This window comes from Hesperophylax consimilis, chromosome 14, assembly GCF_061612785.1.
Source record: "Hesperophylax consimilis isolate HC1 chromosome 14, BYU_Hcon_1.0, whole genome shotgun sequence".
In the NCBI taxonomy this organism is placed as follows: Eukaryota; Metazoa; Arthropoda; class Insecta; order Trichoptera; family Limnephilidae; genus Hesperophylax; species Hesperophylax consimilis.
The window spans coordinates 23,713,393-23,726,166 of record NC_142849.1 but is presented as its reverse complement, the minus strand read 5'-3'; the positions used below and the strand labels follow the sequence as shown (position 1 = coordinate 23,726,166).

The 12,774-nt window shown below is 34.3% G+C and overlaps 1 protein-coding gene across 1 annotated transcript; it reads left to right on the top strand.

The window, feature by feature from the left end:
• Positions 1 to 8,006: 8,006 nt before the first annotated feature.
• LOC149418080 (uncharacterized) lies at positions 8,007 to 10,854 on the top strand. The gene is made up of 5 exons (XM_089639310.1): positions 8,007 to 8,211; positions 9,312 to 9,386; positions 9,548 to 9,640; positions 9,848 to 9,953; positions 10,633 to 10,854. The coding sequence occupies exons 1-5, from the start codon at positions 8,103 to 8,105 to the stop codon at positions 10,685 to 10,687; spliced, it is 438 nt and encodes a 145-aa protein (XP_089495436.1). The 5' UTR covers positions 8,007 to 8,102; the 3' UTR covers positions 10,688 to 10,854.
• Positions 10,855 to 12,774: the final 1,920 nt, after the last annotated feature.

Sequence of the window (12,774 nt, the reverse complement as noted above, 5' to 3'; positions counted from 1 at the left end):
TCTGTACAGTACATAGAACAGAAACAAAGTCTATCCGGTGCCCAAATTATCTAGAATAATTTAAAATTTTACCTGTATTTACCATTTCACACAAATTAGGGTTATTTTGCTAACAAGGTTATGTTACTATACTTACAATATTTTTTACTTTTTGTTATTGATCCCTTAAAACATTTTACATTTATGTACGTTTTTCCTAATAACGTGGATTGTAATCATTGTAATTAAATATGTAAAAATATATAAATAAGTCCCGGTGAGAATAGAGGGGGCCCGTGTTTGAAGCCCATCTCTACCATCCACTTCTACTACATACATTCTTTTCCACCCCTTTCTTACAAACGCATAATTTTGGCATACATTTCCGCTGGGCGTCCCCGATTTTTTCTATCTATCGCTACTGTACACTAGAGGTGAGTAAAATAATGTGAAACAGTTTTTTTCGTACGCGTTTAAGTTCAAAAACGGTTTCCACAGTTTTGTGGATTTTGGGATAACCGTTTAAAAAAAACGTGTAACTAGGCCTGCAATAAACCCGCGCGAAATGATTCCAATAAAGCACAATACAATTGCAAAGAAACTCTTACACGTTAAACGCTTCCACCTTAAACGCTTATCCGCCCGTACGCAATACTTTGCCTCACTTAACGGTTATCCGCCCGTCCTCTATTGGCCGCGCGTAAACCTATGCAAAGAAACGCTTATTTATTAAACGGTTACCCATTACCCACCCGTCCACGACTGGCCGCCCGTGAACAGTTGCAAAAAACGCCTTCACCCGCCCGCTATAGGCCGACCGTAAACCGATGCAAAGAAACTTTTATTTATTAAACGCTTTCTCGATGCGTCCGTGATTGGCGCCCCGTAAACCGTTGCCGAAAAGCTTTGAAACGAATTGGCCTGTAAGCCGATGCAAAGAAACGGCGGGTTCCCAACTTTTTGAGTTTGGGAGAAATTTTGCCTTACTTGTCACGGGGATTGAGTTATAATAAGAATGTATGCTGTTGTTTTTTCAGTTCTTCAGATTTTGACCACTTAGCACAAATCTAGAAAAATCGATTTGTCCTACAACCAAGATTTTGTGGGTATCACCCTTCTAAGGAAATTTAAAATATTTAAATAATTATTATTTTCATAATTCACATGGGTAACTTATTGAGGATGACATTGAGTACCCAATCTTGAAGTTCCTCGAAAACGCAAAAATGTTGAACTAACCGCCAAAAATCATAAAACAGAAGTGAGTTGAAATAGTATCGTTTAAAGTAATTTTTACTCTTCTTTCTTTTGTGTCTGGTTCATTCAATATTGTGAAATATCAACTAAGTTGACTGAAGTTCTGCGTAGAGTTTTTTTCAGAGAAGCATGAAATACACGGCATTTTTTTACTGCAATCCTGACTAGAAGATTCTAGAGGCTTTGGTTTAGAAGAAACAAAATTAGTATAATGTATACAAATAAAAGGCCCACCAGCTAAATATACTAAAGCAAGGATGAGTCGAGTGCAATCCATCTCTGAAACACAACCTAATGCACTTAATTTTTGAAACGAAGAAAAAAGGGTGAACTCTTTACCGTGCTGAATTATATCTCATGAATCAAAAAGTTCTTGTTTTTACTTACGCTTTTAAATCAAAATAAATTGTTTTCAATAAAGGTAGATTTGATTTGTTGTGTAAAGTAAGATAATAATAATAAAACGTAACCAATAATCATTATCTCTCTGAAAAGGGTTCAATCAATTAGGTTATAAAAATTGACCACAATGCAAACAAAAAATCTTTTAGTTTGTTTAGCGCCACCTTGAGAATGATGGATACACAAGAACAATAATTGCTTTAAAAATTATTATTAGTAAGTGGGATCATTCGGGAAGACTTATTTTTAATATGTACCTACCTATTTGCAGTCATAAAGAATGTTATTGTTTGATGGGATATAATATTTCAGTGTTTTGTGCAAAAAAATTCTTTCCGCCATTCATAAGCCAGTGTCCTCGTTCTTCGTTCAGTATTATAATGTTGTTGTCATTCTTATTGGACGCTGTGTGTATATATTATCAGCGCCTTGGTTCCTTGGCGCTTTGGAGGTCGGCGCCCGGAGTAAACTGCTACAATTGCACCTGCACAAGATCAACCCTGAAACCACTGTATCACATTTGAAAACCCACAAAGAAAAATACCTGGTGGCATCTTTAACATTGTTCATTTCTAAAACCTCAGTGTTTAAGTCATCTTTGGGGATGCTGTGTGGGGGGGGGGTATTTTTAGGAATATTTATAAGGAATTAGAGGAAGTTATTATTAACTGAGTATTCCAAACACTCGCTTGTACCTAGGTTGCATGAAGTTAGTAATAGATACGCAGATGTGGCATATCTATTTAACTGCATGCAAGGTAGGTACAAGAGGGCTATGCCATCAAATCTTTTCAATCAATATTAATTTAATCTAATTCTACCTTATTTGCACTATAGAAACTTATGTACTTGTATCTCTTGTTTACTTACTTACTTAGGTACTCTCTAATGTCATTTCACAATCAAATGCCACATATATTTGTAATTCTTTTTTTTTAAATATTTCTACGTTTTTAACTGTGACATGTTATCATTGTTTATGGTATATTTATACCGTTGATATTAAATTAAATAAATAAAGTTCTGGAAGTGAAAATGGTATGAGGGCTGGGTCAATTTTTTTCTTCACACAAGAGGTCCTGAGGAGAGGGTCTGGTGGTCAGTGTTTCCAGGAGTGACGGACGTATGAATCCATCCCCTGCACTGCGGTGCAAGGCAATGGATCATGTTGGATAGGGATTGGACACGATTAAATCAATTTTTTAAACGGTTTCTAATAACCGTTTATTTTGGGAAACCGTGACGCTTTCGATATTTTTTAAGAAACTGAAACGCCCAACTCTACTGTAGTCCATATTGTTACTGTTAAAAAAATACATTATATCGACGTGGTCGAGGGGTAAGGCTCTCGACAAGCAAGCTGGAGGTCGCGGGTTTGTGTTATTTCACAAATTACTCATGTAAAATAATATAGTATACTTGCGGCACGTTCCAGAGTTGAATATACTCTCAGTATCACCCTGGTGTAAGACCACCATTCAGAAATGAAACGTTGCTTTACATGGTTTTAACCGTGTTCGGTGACAAGATCTAAATAGCTGGGTACTTCCCAACCTTCGTCTTCCCATCTCCTTACCCTCCCGACTACCATCATCTTACAACATACCCCAATTGGGGATGCCATAGCCTTACTGGCTCCAGACGGTTGGGAGCTGTTAAGACTCTTGTGCGGTTTCACCGAAACAAAAAAAAAACAAAAATATATATGTTTATGTATATATACAGGGTGTCCGGAAACTCGTAGTACAAGCGGGAAACTGGTGAATCTACATCACATTTGGAGTCGATTTTGTAGTATTTTTTTTTATTTGAGCTTTCGTTATCGAGTAAATCGAGTTTGAAGTTGATTTTTTTTTTTTTTTTTTTTTTTTTTTTTTTTTTTTTTTTTTTTTTTTTTTTTTTTTTTTTTTTAATCAAATTCTTATAAATTATTACTGAAGATCAAAGTACCCAACTAATTAAAACTGTTTGAAAGTAAAACAAATGAAGAAACTCGGATTTGAAGCATTATTTTGAAGTCACCCTTCATTTAACCCGGTGTAATCATAAAATATTTCTGCTCTGCAGGGTTAAAACATCTGTTATTCAACCCTAAACACCAGAAAAAACTTTAACCCTAAAATAGCCGAAATAAAAATAATATTTTTTTTTGGTTTTTTTTTTTTTTTGAAAATGCTCAAATCAAAAAACTTTATGTTTTTTTGGGTTCCCCATGTGGTGTAGATTCTCCAGTTTCCCGCTTGTACTACGAGTTTCCGGACACCGTGTATAATGCGTTAAGTCTGTCTCGGGCTTCCCCGACTTTTTCTATCATTCACTACTCTATACAACATTGTTACCTACTGTTAAAGTCCTTTAGTAGGTACCCTGCCAACCCACTGCTTACACATTACATAAAAGTAAGAACTGAAGATAAAATAATATAGGGTATTTTTCTCTGACGCAAACGTTTCTTTGCGTAACATTTTCCGTTTCATTGTCTCAACCGCACAGTGGGCATTTTATAGCAAGTAGCATGTTTTTTGTACGCCCTTACGTTTCAACTCCTACGTTTTTTTTTCTCAGGAAGTGACAGATCCCTACGGGGGGGTTGTCAACTGCAAGACATTTTTATACAATGCTTTATTATGAATACCTGAAAAATGTTCATTATTATAAAAGCACAAGGTGTACTACTTACTCATATACTTTTTCATTGGTTTCCTGAGTTTAAAACAGGGTTTCCCCCAAAATTGAATTTTTTTTCATGTATATTTCGAATACAGTAAGTACCAATACAATTCTATTGTTAATTTTAGCGGATCATAGCAGTGCAGGGCCGGCCCTATGCGGTCGCAATTGGAGTCCGCTCTGAGCGTTGAATGGCCGAGGCGCTGATAATGTCTAACCTAACAGTCCTAACACATCGCCCTTTGGATAATTTTTCATAAAAAACGGCACTATACAGAGTGTCCGGAAACTCGTAGTACAAGCGGGAAACTGGTGAATCTACATCACATTTGGAGTCGATTTTGTAGTATATATTTTTTTGAAGTGAAACTTCTTTACGCGCGTCATGCAATTTCGAGGACCGGAGTAAAACCGACTCATGACCGAAACGAAAATGCGGGTACCCCCACCACCGATTAAAGTTCATTTGATCTAGTCAAAGTTTTGAAGTAACATATAAATGCTTCTTAGCTCATCCCGACAACTGGCGTTGGTGGTGTAATGGTCAGCATAGTTGCCTTCCAAGCAGTTGATCCGAGTTCGATTCTCGGCCATCGCACATTATTTTTTTGTTTTTAACGCCTTTTTCATTCAATATCTTATTTTTTAGTAGGTCAGAACATTTTTTAAAAGAAAATAATATTGCAAAATAATAAAAACACTTATCTCACTGTGATAAAACATTACTCCGCTAGAGCGCGCTTTGCGTTATTGTGTTGGATTAAAATTATTATCTAATCCGTATATTATGATAATTGTATTACATTTATTTAATTAATTTATTTATTTTGATAATATGTAATAATTTACAGAAAAAAAAATTAAAACTATCTCCCTCTGATAAAATATCCGTTCGCTAGAGCGCACTACGCGATCTTGTGTGGGATTCTATTTCTGTACATTGTACATTATTTTTAAAAATATATTATATTTTGGGTGTGATGTAGGTAACATTATAAAACATAACAAGCTCTCATATTTTCAGAACCTACATAATATAATCAATTTATGCGGCTTTGCTTACAGTTGGTGCTCAGCGTGGTTGGCTTTCAATCAGTTAAGCGAGGTTCGATTCTCGGCTGTGGCATTTTTGAAGTGAAACCTTGTTGAGGTGGGGGAGCCGCTCACGAACGTTCTCTCTCTTCTCTTCTTTCCTCTCTCTCAGACACCAGCGAACTGCGCCACGCCAAGCATCAGCTGAAACTAGAAGTTTCACTTCTGTCTTGCGTAGGCTTGACACACCCACTTTTTTTTTTATTTGAGCTTTCGTTATCGAGTAAATCGAGTTTGAAGTTGATTTTTTTTTTTTTTTAATCAAATTCTTATAAATTATTACTGAAGATCAAAGTACCCAACTAATTAAAACTATTTGAAAGTAAAACAAATGAAGAAACTCGGATTTGAAGCATTATTTTGAAATCACCCTTCATTTAACCCGGTGTAATCATAAAATATTTCTGCTCTGCAGGGTTAAAACATCTGTTATTCAACCCTAAACACCAGAAAAAACTTTAACCCTAAAATAGCCGAAAAATATTTTTTTTGGTTTTTTTTTTTTTTTTTGAAAATGCTCAAATCAAAAAAAATTATGTTTTTTTGGGTTCCCCATGTGGTGTAGATTCTCCAGTTTCCCGCTTGTACTACGAGTTTCCGGACACCGTGTATAAAAATAATTCATAGCATAAAATAAAAATAAAACCTACACGTAACCAGAGATGTGCAAAATGGGTACCCAAAACCATTTGAAATGCAAAATGGAAATGGGTCAAAACATTTCCATTTGAAAATGCAAAATGCAAAATGGTTTTTAGAAAAGCATTTCAAATGCAAAATGCAAAATACCTATTTTCAAAATGCAAAATGGTTTCTCAGGTCAAACAATTAAAATAATTATAGAATTTTTAAACAATTTTGTCATTTAATAATGGACATCAATGTAGAACATGATGGTAGAATATTACATGATGGTAAATCCAAAAACACCACGACTACAGATTATGAAACCACAAAAAAATTGCGCGGTACTAATGTTACCAACGTAAAAACATAGAAACTACTATCTAACATTTAATATTACAGCGTCATGGCCCCATGTTCAGTATTTTTTGTCATAGTATCACTCAATTGCCAGGGCTCCTACCAGTGAGCAACTTGACAAATGGAAATTATCTCTCATAGCGAGGTTGAGGACCGACTGATATTTGGGGCTTATGAAAAAAGATGAGTGGAGATAGTAAGAAGAATATTACAAAAAAGCATTTAAAATGGAAAATGCATTGAGAAAAGCATTTAAAATGCAAAATGCAAAATGGTTTTTAGAAAAGCATTTAAAATGCAAAATGGAAAATATCCATTTTGCATTTTGCATTTCCATTTGAAATGGATTTATTTGAAATAAAGCACATCTCTGCACGTAACACACAAAACCAATATAAACACACATCACTCACAAACACACAAGATTATTTTCAATGTACTATTTTTTTTTAATTTTAAAAATATTATTATGTATTTTTAATTTTAAATGTATAATTTTTCTCATTAAATGTATTATGTAGTTTTTTTTATATTATAAAATGAAGGCCTCAGCACGGGCAAGCCACCCAGTGAGGCCTACATTACTGAAAAACTTGAATTGTAAAAAATATTGTACCTAATAAATAAATAAATAAATAAATATACAATATTATCCTGCAGTTAAGATCCTCGACTACGAATACAGAGGTTGAAAGTTCGAATTCCGGTGAGCACAAAATAAAAAAAATTGTATTATTTTTATTTGTTATTTATTTTTTATTTAACGGCAATATAAAGTAAAGTAAAAAAGATACAATATTAAGTAACATAAAGATATAAAGTGATGTAGTTTGTTCTCAGTCCTCCTCACTAGGTATTCCTATTCCGAGGCGGACTGTAGGTTGTTGTATGTGTGTTGATCATGATTTCCTCATCTTCTAATGTGTTGGTTCCCACAAAATATAAAATAAATTAAGAAAAAAGTATTTATGTTTGTTGTCTGTAGGTTGCGTTGGGGTTACTTCATAAATTTAATGATTTCCTCATCTTCATGTTTGGTTAGCCATAATATGATGTCTTTTTTAAAATTTTTCTATATCCATGGTGTTTTTAATTTCAATAGGAAGGTCATTATATAATTTTATAGCATGGAAATAGTGGTTTTTCTGGCCGAAAGATGTATTTAATTTTGGAATGATTAGTAGATTTGCGGATTTCGTCCTTGTAGTGTAGGTGTGTTGTTCAGCAAGGTACTCATATTTATGTTGTTTCACAATAAAATAATTAAATTGCCAGGTACTTCTCAAACTTACTTTTCCCATCTCCTTCCCCTTCCTACTTCCCTTTGCTTCTGAACAATGTAATAAATCTGTTCAGCGATCACAAGATAATTTTCAGGGGTGTCATAATCCCACTTGCCCCAGACAGTTTGGAGCAGTTGTAACTCTTGTGCTATATTCACACAAAATAAACATTCAAATGTACACAGCTTTTGATTAAATATAAAAATATAATTATGATGTAAAATGGCCTTTGTCGCATCCCTGCAATATTACATAAACTCCCAGAGTTCCCGGTTTGTTCTCAAAAATGTATATAAACGGAACCGCGTAAAAAATGAATCATTCGTGGAAAGGAATCTTACAGATACAGAGTCATTCCATTGCCCACTCTGGTCACAAGAAAAAGTATTTAATTTCTCTTCTGTCATTTTGAAATCGTGTTGTAGATAATTCGACATGGCTAAAGGCCTGCTTCCAATATCTGTATTTTTTATCGTATTCAGTTTATTCGGTTTTACTGAATTCGTCATGGCTACGACGAAGGATGGCTTCAATATTTACAAAGGTTAGTTGAAATAAAAATTATTACTTAATTAAAAATAAAGTAATGGACACTAACAATAGTAATCAAACGCAAATTAATACAACTACTCTCGTTCAGTGGGTCTTAAAATTTACTTTTTCATTTTGAAATTTCTACGTTAACGCTTAATTCCTATGTCTGTGGTTAACGCCATTATTTTCACCTCACAGCGTCATTTATTTCTTCATTATTTTGATTATAAAGCGGAGATGGTTTACCATAATTCCCGTACGCACCAGGCCACAGGCATTATCTCCGTAGAATAAGAAAGAACACGAGAATCACCTCGTGGACGTGTTTCGTCATCCAAATATTTGTCCAATCGACGCTCAAATTTCCGAAACAAAACTGTGTTCACGAAATTCAAATGGGATGTAGAACTACGATCACCTTTAAAATCTTTAAAAATACGGCGGTGGTTAAATGGAACAATTGTTTTGTAATGGGAATGGAAGGGAATTTCTTTGTTCCATGACTATCTCTTATTTCTTCAACAGTAACCCGGTCCCTTTGATAAAGTTCATCCTGGTTATGTAGCGAGCGACAGTATGGCAGCAGGACAATATCGGCACCATAGGTGAATTGGAGCAGTGCCGGCTCTGAGACAAATGGAACCTGGTGCTAGTAAAAACCCCAAGGGCGCTGTATTATCCTTGGCTCTTTGGCGCCTTGGCAGGTCGGCGCCCGCAGAGGACTGCTCCAATTGCGCCTGCACAAGGTCGGCCCTGAATTGGAGTCTCTTCATCCTCTTCACGTTTCCTGCATCTATTGATGTTTTCCACTCCCAATAGCTGCATGTGTCTTCTAAGATAGCAATGTCCAGTTAGTAGTAGTCCTAACTCCTAACGACATTTTAATTACGAGCTATTTTAAGTGACAGTGAAATGTTCGTGTTTGACCGTTTGATAAGATACCATTTTGTTGTTCTATGATTTTACTTTTAAATTAAATAAAAATACATTTGAGCAAAGAGTGTAGTGGTAGATACTGTGCAGAGTTGTAATAAGACGACCAATATGTTGATATTTCATAGACTAGTCAATTTGTGACTAAACGAATGTTTTTTGTTTTGTTTCTTTCAGATTTACTACGAGGAAAGGGTGAAGACGACGATGTGGCAGAATTAATTGAAGATGGAAGAGGATCAAAAGTTTCATGTGCGTAGCTTTTATAAGTTTACAAAAAAAAAATTCAACATGCTTTTTTAAATTTACTCAACTTATGTACCTATACGGTTTGTTTTAACTTTTGTAGATTCATTTAGTGATAAATTATTTAATTATATTAACTAGGCGCTAATGTTCATTGAATGTTTTAGATTTTTACCGAACGCCGGCACAACTTGGATTGAATTTTCGAGGTGGGGCAAATCCTGCTGATTTGGGCAAGCGGAATGTTAATCGCTTTAAAAGTATGCAACAATTACATATTTTATGCAATTATAATAGTTACACTATATCCTTATAAGAATGTGATTATTTCCTAATTAACACGTTCACTGCCAGCTCCGCCCATAGGCGGAGTTAGCGCAAAACTACCTCAATACAGGAGTATTGAATAAAGTTGGCAGCCTGTAGAGTTATATTATAAGCCATAATATTAATAATTTTCTTCGTAGATTATATGCTGGGCAAAGAAAGCCAGGCGGAAGAGGAACTTCAGAAAAGAGGACCAGGAGCACTTTTTGGATGGGCTTTATCAAACCGACAAAATTTGGACCGTGGGTAAGTAACACATATATCGCCTATTTATTGGTCCCTGGGTATTTTTGCGGCTAATTAAATTACATCTCATTGCTTCATTCACACCATACATCGTCTCATATATACCCTTCTGTTATTCTTACCTTTGACATGGGCTGACTAAATTTTAGTATTTGGATTAACAATATCCTCGGGTATCTCCGAGGATATTATTATTTGCAACATCTCTTTTATCGATGTGATGTAAATAATATGTTGTGGAAAGTAGAGGTTCCAAAAAACTTTCTAGTAAATTTTCCATCCCCCTCCCCCTTTTTAGAGTCAAATCCCTTATGTTAATGCTATAGCTATGCCACTGACTGCTAGTTTCACGTGTAATTTAAATATGTATAATCCTCTCGATATGTCATTTTATCATGTACCTATATTCTACTAACCCTGTAAAACACTTTTGACAAAGGTGCTTCATTACCTGACTTATTGCTCATTACTCATTGTTCCTACCCTGACTGAGGAATTGAAATGTTTTGATTCCATCGGTATTTCAATATAAGGTGCACAGAACAACTATGGTCATTGATCTATTCAGCACCAAAGCCCGGCCGGGAGAAATTCGTAAAACTCCCCAACTTGTGTACACGGTTGACATTCTTAACGTCGAATGACAAATTCCATCAATTAAAATTGTTATCATTTTCAGTGGACACTCATTTGACGGCATAAATCGTCAAACTGCCTATGGAGACAAGAAATAATCGTTGGGAAATCTTCAGACCTTCTATCATCGAGATCCTTGGAATAAAATTAAAATGGAATAACGGCATGAACCACCCTGCGAATTGATCCAGACCACTAAACCTTAGCTTAGGTTAATACCGATTATTAATTAAACTTGTTTCAAATTACTATATGTTAAATCTTTATTGGCCTTTGTATGAAAACATGTACCTAATATAAAAAAAATCTTTGAAAAAAAAAATTGTATTTATTAGATATTTTTTACACATGGTATCTCCCTATAACATTGACTAACCGTAAAAAATACTTTGAATATGATAAAACATTAATTTATGTTTAAAAAATAAAATAAAAATAGAACGAAAATGATAAAAATTCATTCCCCGTGTTTTTGAGAAGGGTGTTATAATACCAAAATCATAATATTTAATATAATAATAATATAGGTATTCAAATTATTATGTACACGAGAAAAGAAAACAAATCTTAATAAATTATTTTATAGGCTAGGTTAGGCAGAGTGGTAATCAGCCACATAACATAAATAATCATGACTAGTTTATATTTAAAAAAGTAAAACTTTTTGTAATTACATTATATACTAACCAACTACTGCTGACAAGGCTTATGATATACGTGAGCTAATAATAGCTTACTTACAAAATATTATAGCTACAATATAACAGAAATATGACAGTGTTCCCCTAACTTTGGTTTCGTTGGAGGAGGGGGGGGGGACCATTGTCATGTTCTGAATGAATTTATTAATTTTTTCGTAAATTTATCTATAAATAATAATGTCCGTGATCACTCTGGAAAGAAGCCACCCTGAGCTATAAATGTAGTTTTAACATCTCTAACGTCGATATTAACGACTAAATTGCACGAAGGCGGTCGGTAGAGAAATTACTCCCACGTTCTGAAAATAACAATTAATCTATTGATTTCCCCGAAAATCGCATTCAGTAAAGAAACCATTCACATGTCCTGAATGCAACTATTTATGATTTCGTAACACTATCAGAGGCACTGCTGACTACCAGCTACACTCCATATCCGGAATGTACAGCTGAGCAATGAAGTTTTTGTAATTGTTGTACAGCAAAGCATGATGTAATGTGTAATGTATTATAATCCATTGACAAATAATATATTTCATTATTATTATTAGCTCCAAAAATTAAACTATCGGCACTTTAAAAAAACAATCCTATGTTCAGCATGAAGTGCTTTAATTTTGAAAAGTAAATTTCAATGCTGAACATAGGAATATTAAGACGAGGAGGTAATGGTTGTTGAGAAGGGAACCATTTTCATGATCGGAAAGGACTGGTTGTCATTAAATTATCCTGAATGATTCACGTTCTTGCTAGGTCTGGAAAAAACACGACAAAACGTGAAGGCGGTCAGGAGAAAAAAAAACTCCTTGCATTTAATAAGTTTCTTTTTTTTCGGCATAATACATATATTTAGACAATGGATAGGTAGTCCCGCGAAGCTGCCACGTGGCTGCTTGTCTGCATGTTCTACTTCAATATAAATCCATTTATATTTATTTATGAAGATATGCATACTTTCAAAGGAACAAAAATAAAATTTATTTATTTTATTATTATTATTTTATACAACTATTGGTATTCTCAAAAATTAATTAAAAAATATTGCATTTATGTACAGATTTTCTGTGTGTTATCGTTCGTTGCAATAAACCTACATGTAGGCAGGCAGCCAAGTTTTTACTATTTTTCATAAAATGTGAAAATGTTTACGATTTTCACGAATACGTTATAATTGTATTCATGTTTCACTGTGGAATTTTAAATGAAGCACCTCATTTTATTATTTTCACATTAATCATAAATCACCACAATGATAGATGAACCACCCCATGTGCTTATTTCGATTAATTTACCATCGATTGCTATCGATCATAAATCACAATGAAGCAGAAGGTCCCAACCTATATAATTTTATTTTAGTTCCTACTTCACGTTAATGACCACTTAAGTTGGCAGCCTGACGAATTGACAGCTCTAGATTTTTGACATACACACATAAACATGGCAGCTGCTAGTAGCGAAGGTAGTAGATCGCCAGTAGTTGA

What these genes read in the sequence shown, in the direction of transcription:
- LOC149418080 (XM_089639310.1), top strand. Translation starts at nt 8,103, where the DNA reads ATGGCTAAAGGCCTGCTTCCAATATCTGTATTTTTTATCGTATTCAGT. An exon ending in AAGAGGATCAAAAGTTTCAT is followed by an intron (nt 9,387 to 9,547) that starts GTGCGTAGCTTT and finishes TGAATGTTTTAG; the next exon opens with ATTTTTACCGAACGCCGGCA. An exon ending in GAATGTTAATCGCTTTAAAA is followed by an intron (nt 9,641 to 9,847) that starts GTATGCAACAAT and finishes TTTTCTTCGTAG; the next exon opens with ATTATATGCTGGGCAAAGAA.